The sequence below is a fragment of the Neovison vison genome, chromosome 1 (assembly GCF_020171115.1).
Source record: "Neovison vison isolate M4711 chromosome 1, ASM_NN_V1, whole genome shotgun sequence".
Lineage (NCBI taxonomy): Eukaryota > Metazoa > Chordata > Mammalia > Carnivora > Mustelidae > Neogale > Neogale vison.
The window spans coordinates 119372975-119388503 of NC_058091.1; the positions used below are offsets into that span (position 1 = coordinate 119372975).

The 15529-nt window shown below is 41.0% G+C and overlaps 1 protein-coding gene and 1 long non-coding RNA gene across 2 annotated transcripts; one reads left to right on the top strand and one right to left on the bottom strand.

Annotated features, from left to right (window-relative positions):
- The first annotated feature begins 9 nt into the window (after positions 1 to 9).
- LOC122911034 (RLA class II histocompatibility antigen, DP alpha-1 chain) lies at positions 10 to 13057 on the top strand. The gene is made up of 6 exons (XM_044255488.1): positions 10 to 47; positions 2872 to 2983; positions 6414 to 6659; positions 7249 to 7530; positions 7750 to 7896; positions 12884 to 13057. Exons 2-6 carry the CDS (start codon positions 2920 to 2922, stop codon positions 12943 to 12945), a joined length of 801 nt encoding a protein of 266 aa, XP_044111423.1. The 5' UTR covers positions 10 to 47; positions 2872 to 2919; the 3' UTR covers positions 12946 to 13057.
- LOC122911143 lies at positions 7968 to 15210 on the bottom strand. Its single transcript, XR_006385434.1, has 3 exons — positions 15072 to 15210; positions 8931 to 9033; positions 7968 to 8031 (listed from the first exon to the last, which is right to left on the bottom strand). It is a non-coding gene; the product is annotated as an uncharacterized LOC122911143 (long non-coding RNA).
- Positions 15211 to 15529: the final 319 nt, after the last annotated feature.

The window sequence follows — 15529 nt, forward strand, 5'->3', positions numbered from 1 at the left end:
TCACTGAAGAGAGTATAAGGAAAGGGATCCTCATTTTGAGCAACTGGGTGAGTCATAAGGCTTGATTTTTTAAAATATACTTCCTCCCTAGGAATTGATCCCAAGGAATGTCATTCCCTGGTGGGAATGATGGTGCAATGCTATCCCCCTTGCATGGACATGTTGTGGGACAGAGAAGGTCCTAAGCAGTGTGTTAATGACTTGGGGGGATTAAACTGCCCATCCCAGAACTAAAAATTAGCCCTGGGAGTTAATGCAGTTTTGCAAAGTATATGGTGTGGTTCCTCTCAGTGGTTCTGTAGCTTTTAGAATAAGAAAGGGTAAGGGTATGGACTAAGGGTCTCTGCATTTCATACTAGATGAGGCGTGGAAGTAGGTGTACAACTTTACACAACTTTACTTGCCTTTCTGTGTCACGATTTCTTCATTTTTGAAATGGGGATGGTAGCACCTGCATATCAGTAATTCTTGAGGGTGAAATGGGAGTGCTGTGTAAAATGCTTTAGAAACTTATAGATCTGAGAGTTTTGAGTAGATCAATTAAGTTATCGGGAACCATCTTTTTTTTTTCAATTCAACATACATACATATTTTTGGTAACTGTTAAACAGCAAATTGTCCCATCAAACAATACAGATAGTCCCTGAAATGAAGTACATATACTCCTGAAATATATAGTTCCTGAAATAAAGTAAATATACTCCCACAGAACTCACAACCTAAGAAAGACAATAACAAAACAAATATAATTTCCAACAAATATATCAAGTACTTAAATACAGTGTTGATGAATTGAGTAAAAGCATACGAAATATTTAATTTAGGTTTTCTATTAGGTAAAAAGATGCATTATAGCGAAGTGGTCAGGCACAGGTTTAGAAAGCTCCTTTCTACTACTTCTAGTTTTTTTTAACCCACTGTAACTTATTTTCTCTCACATAGAATGGAGATCATTATGTCACTGGTTTATTGGGAAATCTAACTGGGATGATATTGAGTATTTGTGACTCTCTTAAAACAAAACTTCGCACATAGTGAGGAATCAAGAAATGTTCATATTATAATGCAGGACTACTTCAGAACATGAGAAATTCTTTATCTAATACAATATATTATTTAATCCAATAATATAAATTCTATAATTTTAACAATAAACACCAGAGGAATTTCTGCAATTCCCCATCCCTTAAGTATATTTCCAAATCCCTCTGTAATAAAACAGGATATCATGAGATGCCTGGGTGGCTCAGTTGGTTAAGTGTCTGCCTTCAGCTCACGTCATGATTCAAGGGTCCTGGGGTTGAGCCCCGCATCAGTCTCCCAGCTCAGCAGAGAGCCTGCTTCTCTCTCCCTCTGCCTGCTGCTCTGCTTACTTGTGCTCTCCATCTCTCTGTCAAATAAATAAATAAAATCTTTTAAAAAACCAGCATATCAGCAAAATATCTACCATTAGACTTAATGTGAAATGATTAGGGAAATTGTCCTTAACATTAAGGTTTAAAGGTGCCTGGCTGGCTCAGTCAAAAGGACATGCGACTCTTGATCTCAGGGTCATGAGTTCAAACCCCATGTTGGGCATGGAGCCTACTAAAAAAATATTTGATGAAAAACAGTGAGATATAAATAAAGGTGCCTTATATCACCAAATTATGTATAAGAAGAAATAAAAGAGTAATAATTAGAAATGAAACAATTAGGCACTTTTTGCCTTCTGTTTGTCTCCCTGGAAATATCAAAGAATTCCTATAAAATTATCAAAGGTATAAAATGGTAAATATAATATCATTTGATAACAAATGAATTCCTATATGATACTGAGAATTAACATGAAGGGATGCCTGGGTGGCTCAGTTAGTTAAGGGTCTGACTCTTGATTTGGGCTCGGGTCATGATCTCAGGGTCGTGAAATTGAGTCCCAAGTCAGGCTCTGTGCACAGAGGGGGTTGGCTTGAGTTTCTCTCCCTCTTCCCCACCTCCCAACTCCTGCTCTCTCTCAAATAAATAAGTCTTTAAAAAAAAAGGGAACTGATGCAGAGAAAGAAGACAATTATACGGTTTCACTCATATGTGGAGTATAAGAAATAGCGCAGAGGACCATAAGGGAAGGGAGGGAAAACTGAATGGGAAGAAATAAGAGAGGGAGACAAACCATGAGAAAGTCTGGACTCTGGGAAACAAACTCAGGGTTGCAGAAGGGGCTGGGGTGCAGGGTTGGGATAACCGGGTGATGGGCATTAAAGAGGGCACGTGATATGGTGAACACTGGGTGTTTTACGCAACTAATGAATCACTGAACACTACATCAAAAGCTAAAAATGTACCTATGTGTTGGCTAATTGAACTTAATAAAAAAAATGAATCAACATGAAGTTTTGAAGTTATCCATTCACAAAGGTCACTAACCATAAAAAATACAAAATCAACTTCAATAACATATTTCAAAACAATCTCAAGAGGAAGATAATTTGATCATCTTGTTTTAAGTAGGATCCACACATAACATGGGGCTTGAACTCACAACTCTTTGATTAAGAGTTGCATGCCTCACCTGACTGGACCCGCCAGAACAGGAGGAAGATGGTTATGATGTCTCTATTGTAGTTTTTTCCCACTTATTCCCAAATTCCTCATAGGTTGGGACTTTCTGGGTCACACTGATCCTGACACTTTCCCACATCCACTCCCAGTGGTTCTATCATTTTCTCTCCCGAACAGAGATGCCCATTCTGACATTTTCTGAGTTGGCTGAGCCGCCTTGAGCAGTTTCACCTCCATCCCTTCTCCCTCCACCAGATAAGGAAGTAAGTCCTGGACTCAGAGCTCCTCCCTACCCTGATCTGCCTCAATCTCTCCTCACTGTCTACCTCACAGGGCCCACTGCAGATAAACCTTGAAGACATAAGGACCCGGTCCCAAGTCATGATCCTGGGAGCCATCGCACTGGCTGCCCTGCTGAGCCCCCATGGAACTGCAGCCATCAGGGGTGAGTGCTCTGGTGGGCCAGAGAGGGTGGGGACTATAAGGAGACCTATAGCCCATAGGTGATTTTCTCTCTCCCATTTTTCCTCTTCCCTCTTTTTCTCTTGTGTGAAGTCTTCTGCTTTTTGTCTTTCTGACAACACTCAGAAGCAGTGTTTATTGAACACTGGCCAAATGCTAGATCTCATTTCATTTTCACAACAGTTTTTTCAGGAGGGCATTTATTACTCTCATTCTAGAAATGAAAAGGCTGAGATCTAAGGGATGTCTCGGGAACCCCATGTCACAGTGCCAATGAGTGAGAGCCATGGCCCTTCATCCTCTGGAGAGCATTTCTCTCTGTCGCTCTTGAAGTCCAGAAGTAAATTTCTTGTAATTGGAGTCTGCAGTGCTTGTTTTTGCTTTTTCCTGCTTCATTCAGTCCTCAGTCCCCTGCATTCTCCCTTTTGTCTCCTCACATCTCTGATGCTGTGAGAGTGGCATCCTTACAACCAAAACCACTGGTTACTTCTCTGTATATCTTACCTGTGTCACTAGTAATATTTGCAACGTGACCACTTCCTCCTTTCTGGAATCTTTCTCTTGTTCTTTGTCTTTGAGGAGCACACTTCCTCTTTGTTCTTCCTACTCACTAGTCCTCTCCCTTTCAGCCTTAAGGAAAAGTTTATTTAAGTGATCCTTACACCCAACGTGGGGCTCGAACTCATGACCTGCAAGAGTCACATGTTCTTCTGACTGAGCCACCCAGGTGGCCCCAGCAACCTTTTCTAAATGTCCATGTTTGTCAGGATGCAGGACCACACACTCTGACCCTTTGTACAGTTCTTGGGTGACTCAATCCAAGCTTATAACTTCATCTACCATGAGGACTCCTAATGTACATCACTAGCCTAGTCTAGCTTGAGATCCATCCATTATTTCAACCACGCTCAAACTAACTCCACTTTGTCTCCCAGAAATTCAAACTCATTGTGTCCCCAAAAGAACATTTTATCTTCTCTCACTTCCTTCTCCTTCATTACTTTTCCTGTCACTGATGCCATAATTCTCCACATCGCCCAGGTATTCTGGACTCCACTTCATATTCCTTCTTCCACCATGGCACTTAATGATTCCTGTGGCTTCTTGTCTCTCCAGTGCCATTCAAACCCATCCTCCCTTCTCCTTACCCCATGCTGTTGCCCCATCTACACCCTCATCACTTTCCACTTGTTTGCTGAAGAGTCCTGCCGGTCTCACTTACAAACGAGCCTCTTCCAATCCATCTTCCCTATAGCTGTCATCTTCAAGTAGAAATCTCATCGTTACAGTCTTGATTAAGATCCTTCATTGAGGGACGCCTGGGTGGCGCAGTTGGTTGGACGACTGCCTCCGGCTCAGGGCGTGATCCTGGAGTCCCGGGATCGAGTCCCACATCAGGCTCCCAGCTCCATGGGGAGTCTGCTTCGCTCTCTGACCTTCTCCTCGCTCATTCTCTCACTGTCTCTCTCTCTCAAATAAATAAAATAAAATCTTTAAAAAAAAAAAAAAAGATCCTTCATTGATTTCCCTGGGGCTGTGGATCAAATTCAAACATCTGCAATTAGCATACAAGGCAGGTATAGTGTAGCCCTTCCACAACCTTTGAGCTTCAGTCATATCCAAGGGCTCTGAGTCCTCCATGAAGTCTTTCTGCTCCTATGTCTCTTGTGAGAGATGCCACTTCCTTCTATTTCTGCTTTGCTATCTCACATAGAGACCATCTCTAGGAAGTTTACTTCAATCTCATTCCAATGCTCTCCTTTTGCTCCCAAGTACCATCTGCATACACCTTGTGATAACACAGCAGTGATGAAACCACATATATACTAACCGTCTTTTCTTTGTCTCTCTCATTCTTTGGATTTCAAGTAGCTTGAGGACAAGGACCGTGTCTTCTGAGTTATATCCTTAAGTGCCTGGAGAATGAACATTCACAATGAAGGCTTTTTTGACTGAATGAAAACGAACATCTGTAAGAGTGTAATTTGCTTCACAGTGCACAGGCTAGTTTTAAAAATTTGCAAAAACAATAAAAATGAGATATCCTAAGGTGAACAAATTATGTCCATATAATAGCCATGTCTGTACTTTTTCTTTTTTCTTTTTCTTTCATCTTTTCTGTAGGGGAGTGATTTTCCCCAAGCATTTTTGTGAGACAGTGAATCCTGTCACTAGAAGTGTCCAGGGAGAGGATAAGTTCTCCTCGTGTTGGAGCTGCAGGGCGAAATCTTTCAATCAGGAGTTGGACCAGTGAGCCCCGGAGTGTCACTTCCTCTTGGTTCCTTTCTTTTTCTCAGCCCCAAACTCTCTCATTTTTATTGTTTTATTGTAATATTAATAGTTTTTTTCTTTTGTTAATCTCCCTTCCTCCTTCCCTCCCTCCCCCTCTCACTCCTTTCCTTCCTTCCTTCCTTCCTTTCTGGAAAAGGTAGACTTTTAATAACTGCTTTTATCACCAGGTTAAGTCATGCAGTTACAAAGTAGTTAGAAGTTTCTGAAAGGGCATTGTTGCTGCTGCTGTTGTTTTTAAAGCTCTTTCTTACATAAATAATATCCAGGACTTCATTGGGACACTGCTGTTCAAACCTTTGCTGCTTCTTACACATCAGGTAAAACGAAGATGCTATCCCATAGGTGTTTCAAATCCAACAATCTTTATTTCCAGGAGAAATTACCTTTAACAGCATAAAGTCAACAAGAAAATTTGTGAATGTTGTGTGAATGATAACACTTTAAAATTTAATTTTCCTTAAATGAAGGTGTTGTGGACAAAATTACATAATCTACCATTTTTATTCTAAAGCTAAAAAAGTAACTGGAAGCCTATAAATGACACCAAGACTCTGGACACCTTTTTATTTCCTTCACAATTAAAAAAAAAATCTCCACTCTGATGGATTTTTATTCCACTCTCCCCTCTCCCCCTACCCATTCTGTGGCTTTATCACTAATTTTATACGTCTGGTCTAACAAGGATTCTGAGATAATTGTGCATGTGGGTGAGGAGATGATTCAATCTTGACTCTACCAGGAGCTGTGCTACCCTGGGCCAGTTACTTAACCTCTGTGGGCAGGTCCTTAACATGCAAATGAATGCTTTATGTGGAGGTGTGAAGATGTAAAAAATAAATCGAACACGTATTAAGTCCTCTATAGATATTACTTTATTATTGTGTTCAGTGTGACTGTTATTGTACTGGAGTGATGGATGCTTAAGTTTTCAGGAACAAGGGAAACAACCTAAATTCTCAGTCATTTCTCTCATTGCTTCTTCCCATTTCTTTTTTTTTTTTTTCATTTTTCATTTCTCATTTTCTGTGTTATTCGTTCATGTTATTACTGTTTGCTTCCTATGTTCTGTTTCCTCTTCTACATAATCACCTGTTCTCCAATCTCCCTTCTTCTTCAAGCAGGGGGCCATATGTCAGTGTATGCCGAGTTCGTCCAGACACACAGACCCTCTGGGGAGTACATGTTTGAGTTTGATGGGGATGAGCAGTTCTATGTGGACCTGGATAAGAAGGAGACTGTCTGGCATCTCCCAGATTTTATTCATGCCTTTGACTTTGATGCTTGGAGGGGTATTGCTGACATTGTCATGGCAAAGAAGAACTTGAACAGCCTGATCCAACGGTCCAACCACACCAGGGCCACAAATGGTACTGCTTGCTCTTGCTCATTTCTCTACCACCCAACTGCAGCCTCTCCATGCTTTATCTTCTGCTGCATAGAGAATGGGAGACTCAGATGTCCACTCATGAATGAAACTCTCCTCATTGAATGAACAATATTAAGCCCACAAAGCTGGGTCCTTAGGTCATCAAAAGAATCATTGATTCTTCTTTTTTAAAAGATTTTATTTATTTATTTGACAGATAGGGATCACAAGTATACAGAGGGGGCAGGCAGAGAGGGGAAAGCAGGCTCCCCGCTGAGCAGAGAGCCCAACGCGGGGCTCGATCCCAGGATCCTTGGATCATGACCTGAGCTGAAGGCAGAGGATTTAACCCACTGAGCCACACAAGCACCCCTCATTTTCTTCTTATTCAAGAACAGGTTGGGCTGGGGGAGGCCAGTTAGGAACATGAGAAGCTATGACTTTGATCTGGGAGTTGGTGTGGGGGCGATGGACAAAGGATTGGCATGAGAGAGGTGGCCTCTAACCTGGAGACTATAGGGGTTATGTTGGTAGAGACCTTTGAGATTCAGTCAAAGGCAGCAGACTTACCAGGTTCTGTCTCTTCTCAGAGCCACCTGAGGTGACCGTGTTTCCCAAGGAGCCTGTGGAGCTGGGACAACCCAACACTCTCATCTGTCATGTGGACAAGTTCTTCCCACCTGTGCTCAATGTCACATGGCTGCGCAATGGGCAGATGGTCACTGAAGGTATAGCTGAGACCATCTTCCTGCCCAGCACAGAATTTAGATTCCACAAGTTCCACTACTTAACCTTCCTTCCCATGGCTGAAGATGTCTATGACTGCAAGGTGGAGCACTGGGGCCTAGACCAGCCGCTCCTTCAGCACTGGGGTACGGAGCCCTGTCCCTTTACCAGCGCTGTCCTGACACCATCTTTATTTCCAGGATCCGTCTCTCTGCAGCACCTTCTTTCCTTAATCTCATGTGTCTTATTGTCACTTTATCCAAACTTCACTGGTGATCTCACAGTTTCTAACTCTTCATACTCCTACACCTGAGCCAGCTGCTGCTTTCTGTGCCTTCTAACTCTGTCTTTCCTTTGTGCCCCAGAGGCCCAGGAGCTGATCCAGGTGCCGGAGACGAAGGAGACTGTGGTCTGTGTCCTGGGTCTGGTGGTAGGCATGGCAGGCATCATCACTGGCATCATTGTCCTGAAGACCAGGCAGCCTGACAGCATCCCTGGGTGCAGGGGCTCCTGTGAGTTTTCCAGAGCTGGTACCAGGGGCACAGTGCAAAAGAGGAGGCAGTCCAGTGGTGGGGGTGGGGGTGGATGAGAAGGAGAAACACTTCAACAGGCATTCTTTGAGCACTTTGTTATTTCCGAATCACCGGCTAGAGGAAAACAATACAATGATAAGACTGTTGGCTGAGTTGCTTGCTACTTACCAGGCCCTATTCTATATGCTTCTTATGTATTCAGTTACTTATGTCTGGAAGTTGGTACCATTATTTCCCCATCATACAGAGGGGAAGCAGACGTGAAGGGGGTGAAGGAGCCTGTCCAAGATCACCCAGTTTGAAAGGTACAGAGTCTGGATTTGAACTCAGCCCTTGGGACTCCAGAAGCTCAGTTTTATCCAATATGTAGATTATATATGTCATCTGCAGTCATTTTATTGCTCCCTGACAATCTTCATAACCTTGATTTTCTTCTGTTGTCATAGCGATGTCTACGAACCTCTAATACTGTGTTAAACATGTGTAATTATTAAAGGACATCCTACCTTTTGCATAATCTCAAAGGGAATGCATTTAATTTCTCCATAAATATATATGCTATAGATTTTTGGTTAATAAGGTTTACCATATGGTAAGGAGCGCCTGGGTGGCTCAGTGGGTTGAGCCGCTACCTTCGGCTCAGGTCATGATCTCAGGGTCCTGGGATCGAGTCCCACATCGGGCTCTCTGCTCAGCGGGGAGCCTGCTTCCCTCTCTCTTTCTCTGCCTGCCTCTCCGTCTACTTGTGATTTCTCTCTGTCAAATAAATAAATAAAATCTTTAAAAAAAAATAAGCTTTATCATATGGTAAAATTGATCAAATTGTTTATGCAGTTATTCAGTTGAATTCAGTTGAAATTAATACAAATGTTCTTTTCTGGTTTACTAATTTTTTTTTATCATATTATTGATTTTCTGACATTGAGACTTCAATGCATTCCTAGCTAGGTGTTTTGTGTGGTCTCAACCTCTCCATGGTGATGTGACCAGCTAAGAATGCCTGGAGAACTCACCTGGGTCCCTATTACTTGGGGAGAGTCCCTACAGGCATTTCCCAGACAGGCCCTTGTGGTTCTTATGACTGCAGGACACTCCTCAGCAACAACCATCAGAGACCTTTGAGAAAAAACAAGATATATTGATTTATTGCTCACAAGTCCTGGAGGGTATGTGGCCTGATCAGAGCCGCACAGTGAAGTTGTAGGAGGTGGGAGAGATCGGGGGATCTGCCATAATTGGGGTTGAGGAAGGGGTGCCTCAGATTTCACAGGGTCACGCTTTATTGGTGAATTTTAAAAATAAGAACTGGAGTTAAAGCGCAAGAAGGGAAAAGCAGGGTCACTCAAGCAATTTGTTATCTAGGTCACCCAAGACTTTCTAAAAGGGGAACTTCATGGGGGCAGGGCAAGGGGGTGCAGCCCGGCTCTTTATTCTTTATCTAGTTGTGTATCAGGCAATATGTTTCCTTTAGATGGATATCTTTGGAGATGGATGCCTTGGCAATCAGAAGCTTAATGTCAGGCAGGCACTGACATTACAATAAAATAAACTAATAGTCATCACTTACACTGTCCTAGTACAAATCTTATTTGGTGGAAATGAATCATGCTTGTAATGCATTGTTGGACTCAGTGACATGGCTGACATTAATCCATAATTTTCTACTCTTGTACTATCCTTAGCTGGCTTTAAAAATAAAGGTGCATCGGCCTCACAAGATGATTCAGAAAGCTTTTGTTCTTTTCCGTGTTCTAGAATGACATGTACAAGAGAGGAACGATTTGTTTTTGAAATATCCTAGCTGCCACATTAGGACATGCGCTGTTGGGAAGGTGTTCTTTGCTTTCCAAGCCGGTGTCTTTGATGCTCCTGACTCTATTTCAGGTTTCTACTACTCCCCGTAGTTTTGACCTTTTTATCTTTCTAGAAGTGTATCCATCTAATCTAAATTTTCAGATTTATTGCAATAGAGTTGATCATAACAAACTTTTTTTCATTTAAAAATGTTTGTGTATATATTTGTTTCTCCTTTTCATTCTGAATCTCCTACATTTTCCTTAATGGTTTTGCCAGATGAGTCTATCACTGAATCAAACTTTGATTTTGTTTATCTTCCCTACTTTTTGTTCTCTAGTTCACTGAATTCTGCCCTTGTCTTTATTATTTACATTTTTTTCTTTTGCTCTTTTTCTACTTTCCCATTGTCTTAATGGAAATGACTATCACATTTGTTTTCAGGCTTCCTTTCTTAATACATTTGTTTAAAAGTTAGACGTTTCCTTCTAGGCATTACTTTTGATATACAGGTTGTCACTGAGTACCGAGTGTTCCGTCATTTAGATTTTCATTCCTAGCGTTATTTAATTGCATGTTTGGGGTATATGGAGTTCATTTGTTTATCCTTTTTCATCAGTTTAGAATTCAATTGCATTATAGCCAAAGAACATATTCATGATATGATATTCATTTGAACACACTGAGGTTTTCTTTGTGGCTTAATGAATGTTGTTTTCATAGATGTGCCATGTGAGCTTGAAAACCATGTGCATATTGTTGGTTGTGGAAATCTCTATGTAGTTATTTGAGCCTTTTACTTGTATTATTTAGATCTTTGTTTTTATTTGTATTATTTAGATCTTTATATCTTTGTTTACTTTCGTTTTGCTTCTGTGCTTAGTTTTTGAGGATATGTTAAAATCTGAAGTTTAATTTGAAGAGTTTTAATATTTAGAGTCTTCCTCCACAGATTTCTGTCATTTGTTGCTCTTGTATTTTGAGGTTTTATTTTCAGGGAAATATATGTTCATATTCATTGCAGTTTCTTGCTCTAGTTTTTTCCACTTGTCTTTAATTCTCTTTTGGCAAATGTGTGATTTGTTATATCAGTTATCTTTGTTTATCTGCCTGAAGTGTCTTTTTCCATTATTTGGTTTTGACCTTCAGTATTCATGTATTCTGTCTGACTTTGTTAGACTACGTAGAAGGTACAATTTGAGAGGCTCTTCTTTTTAATTGGTTGGTTAGCTCATTCAATTAATTGCAATTACTATTAAGTTAAAAATTTACTATCATATTATTAAAATGTTTTATTTAATATACTTTATTCTTGTTCATTTTTCCTCATCTCTCATTCCTAAAGGCTAGGCCAAATTCTGTTACTAAAAAAGTTGTATTTTCTAAATGTATTCATGAAATGGTTTATCTTAATGCTCTAATTACATCAATTAGAACACTGATAAATCCCTTTATTCTTCCTGCCCCACAAAAGAGACAAGCACTTTGCAGTATTTTTCGTTCCTCCCTATTATCACTACCTAGGATTTCCTTTGTGTTAATATTAATCACATATTTAGTTTTCATTCATTTTAAATACATTTTTCTTTTTTAAAAAAGATTTTATTTATTTGTGAGTGAGAGAGAGTGCACAAGCAGGGGGAGTAGCAGGCTAAGCAAGGAGCCTGATGTGGGACTTAGTCCCAGGACACTGGGACCATGATCCCAGCCAAAGGCCGGCATTTAACTGACTGAGCCACCCAGGCATGCCACATTTTTCTTACTTTAAAAAAAATTTAGCCTCTGCTTTTTAAGAGAACAATAACTTTTTAAAATTATTTGATCTTTCTTTTTTCCACACCTCTCTTAGATGTGTTTCTCTTTTTTGGGGGGTGCTTTTTAAAAAAGTATTTTAGGGGAACCTTGGTGGCTCAGTCAGTTAAGCATCTGCCTTCAGCTCAGGTAATGATCCCAGGGTCCTGGGATTGAGTCCCACATTGGGCTCCTATCCCAACAGGGAGCCTGCTTCTCCCTCTGCATCTCCTCACACATGTGAGCTCTCTCTTTCTCTCTCTCTCTCTGTGTGTGTGTGTGTATCTCAGATAAACATAAAATCTCTTTAAAAATTATAAAAAGTATTTTTAAATTGTGTCAAATAAATAAAGTCTTTTAAAATTTATTTAAAAAGTATTTTAAAAGTTTTTTTTTTTAAATAGCAAAGCATCTAAGGTTGAAATGTTTGAAAGTATTCATGTATTAAAATGACTGTGTGTTGTGGGTATATATTTTGGGATTGAAAGTTCTTTTTCTTCAGTTCTATGCAAGTAACATCCCATTAAGTGCTGCTGTTGATAGGAGTGATGTTTATTAATTCTTTTCCAGATCAATCTGCTCTTGTTCTTTTATCAGTGGAACTGCTCACTCTGCAAGTGTTGAGAATGGTTTTTTTGAGAATTTTTTTGTCTTTGAAGTTCTTACAGTTTTCTTATAATGTATTAAATATGTGCTTTTTAAGGAGACATGTTTTTTAAAAACTCTATTTTTCATCAATGTGCCATGTCAAACTAAGTTATTTCATCTTTCTATGAAGCCTAGAAATCTATTCTTTTTTCCAGACATTTCATCTCCTTTTACTATTTCCCCCACTTCCTAGTGCGGGGGGGAGGTTAGCAAGACATCAGGATGTCTGCATTGATCCTCCATGTCTCACAGTTTTTCTTTTATGTTTCCTCTTGTTTAAACTTTCACACTGCCCTTGAGAGCATTTCTCAGTCTGACCTCTTGTTTATTAATTATTATTCAGTTGCAGAAGTCCCACTAGTTGTTTCATCTAAATATCCTTTATTCCAACCATTATTAAAACTCAATATTTCTGCTTGATTCATTGGTTTCTTTTTCTTTTTTTTTTTTTTTTTTTGCCTCAAATTACTAATATCCTTCTTTGGCTCTCTTTTTAAACCCTTTTACTGTGAACGAGCAGACATATGTAAGAAATATACAAAACATTAATGTACAGCCAATGATTATCAAGCGAACACCCATGTAACTAGTACCTAGGTCAGGGAATAGAACATCACCAATGTCCCAGAGGCCATCTTTGGGGTCTGGGGGGACCTAAAAACCTTGTCTTTAGGGATTGAGAATGCAAAGTTAAATAGGGAGTTGTAACCCCACTGTGTTTGTTGTATTGCAGGTGATAACCCTTATGAGACAGAAGAGGACATAGGGGAATGCCCAGCAACAGATCTACTTTAAAGCTCCAGTGCCTCTGAATGTCTGTGCTCCTCAACACCAATGATCGATGTCCCCAAAGACCCCTCCAATCCCTGCCTGTCTGTGATCCTACTCGCACTTTACACCTGTGAAGGGCCTCATACATAGAAAGTACTCAATAAATGCTGAAAATTGATGTATGGTGACAATTTAATCCCCACACGATGGTCTATAGGCCCTGGTTTCCTCTGAGACTCTTCCCTACAGAGCATCCTTTCTAAGTAATTCCAAGGACCAACAAATACCTGTGTGTGTTAGACATTTTTGGTGCCTTCTTTGTGACTCCCGGGCCTTTCCTCAGTGTCTGTATCTTCAGTTCCCTAGGAGCACATACCTTGGACCTGTAATGTGGATGTAGTTATTGCAGCTCCTGAGCCTGTCAGGCTTAGAGAGTATTTGCTCTGCCTGGGTACTTCCCTAGCCTACAGCATGGGGTTGAGGACACAAGGATGGTTGGTGTCACCATAGGGTTGATTTACTCGGAACTATTCATCTCACTTTCTCCATCCTGCTGTGAACCTCCTTAGTTCACCCCCTTTTATTTTATCCAGAATTCTGACCACTTCTGGACTCTGACCCCCAGGGTTCCTCTCCTCCTCCAGGCAGTGGAAAAGATCCATTGTCCTGTTTTGCAGGAGTTTCCCATAGTAAAGTTAAGCCTTTAGTGACTTCATGTCTTCTTTTCTACTACGTCATACTGTACCCCATCCATTAGTCCTCCACTCTGTTTTCTTAATTTTATTTATTTATTTATTTAACTTTATCTTTACCTTTTTTTAAACTTTATTTTTACTTTATTCCCCCCATATTTTTTCAGGGGTACCTGCAACCATCTTTGCAGATCCCAGCATGTTAGCTGGTTTACTGATGTCTGAATCTCAATTGTCAATTAATGTCATGTCTCCTGCAGGGTCTCTGGGGCTGGAGCAAAGTATGGGGATATGGATGAGTATCTGTTTCAGATGGAGAGTTGTTTTTTTATTATTTATTTATTTGACAGAGAAAGATCACAAGTAGGCAGAGAGGCAGGCAGAGAGAGAGAGAGAAGAGGGGAAGCAGACTCCCTGCCCACCAGAGACCCCGATTCGAGACTCAATCCCAGGACCCTGAGATCATGACCTGAGCTGAAGGCAGAGGCCTAACCCACTGAGCCACCCAGGTTCCCTCAGATGGAGAGTTTTAACATAAACTGCTCACCATTCTATTACGCATGGCCTTGGTGGTAAACTGAAACTAGAAATTAAGAGGTACTATGAGGACGTGATACAGAAACCTAGAAGTTATAATATAAAATTATGCATAATGGGCAGCTTGAGGAGGATGCCACTTCCTGTTTCTTGCTTCCTCTCTGGCCCCATCCTAATGTGCTGGATGAGGGAGTTCTGGACATGGGGGGGTGTGGGGATGTGGCCAGCTGCAATATGTACCCTATGGGCCTTAACCATGGCTTGCCCTCATCACTCTCCTCTGCTACTCTGGCCATCATTGGTTCCTCACTGGTTCCAATGATGGTTCCTGCCTGGTTCTGTGGAAGGGACCCTTACCTGGAGCACTGATTCTACAGGGTGATCTTCAGATCTTGGACAATGCAGACTAACCCTTATTTCCCTTTTCTGATTTTTTAAAAAAGGTTTTATTTATTTATTTATATGACAGAGAGAGATCACAAGTAAGCAGAGAAGCAGGAAGAGAGAGAGAGAGGGAAGCAGGCTCCTTGCTGAGCAGAGAGCCTGATGCGGGACCCAATCCCAGGACCCTGAGATCATGGCCTGAGCCGAAGGCAGAGGCTTAACACACTGAGCCAAGGTGCCCCCTTTTCTGATCTTTGATGGATGTTGAAATGTCATTTTGATGACCCTTTTGTGAGAACCTTGTCCCTCCAAAACCACTCCAGACCACCAGGTACCACTGTCCCCATCACATGCACACCCTCACTCCTTCTCTCTCTGGTGAGAATGGCAGTGCTTGCACGATGTCAGAGCCTTAAAGTCTTTCTCAGGGACTGGGCCCACATGGAAAACTTCCTAAGGTTTTCCTTAGGGATACGACCTTGGGATAAGTTCATACTCCTGAGCTGGATTCTCCCTGAGAAGCAGCTCTGCACTTACCTAGGCTGTCTCTGCTCTGAACCAAAGGGGAGCTCAGCATCACCAAGGACATCATGAGGGCTGCCATCCTTGGGACCTCAGTGATCCTCAAGACCACCATCCTGGAGCCTGGGAAAGGATGGGGGCTGAGACACTTGCAGTCAGAGCAGTTCTCACTCAATGGGCCCCACCCCTAAGATGTATTAATATATTAATTTATGTACTATATACTATAATATTAAAATACTAAAAATGAGCCTGGATTGCCTTCTATAGCCCCTGACTGTGGCCAGATTCTGAAAAAGGAACCAATAAGCAGGAATTGTTACTCACCATACAGAAGTGTGGTATAAAGCACATAATTCTTTAAGGTATACAATTCACTGAAGACAGTATAAGGAAAGGGATCCTCTTTTTGAGCAACTGTGAGTCATAAGGCTTGATTTTTTAATATACTTTCTGCCCTAGGAACAAATCTC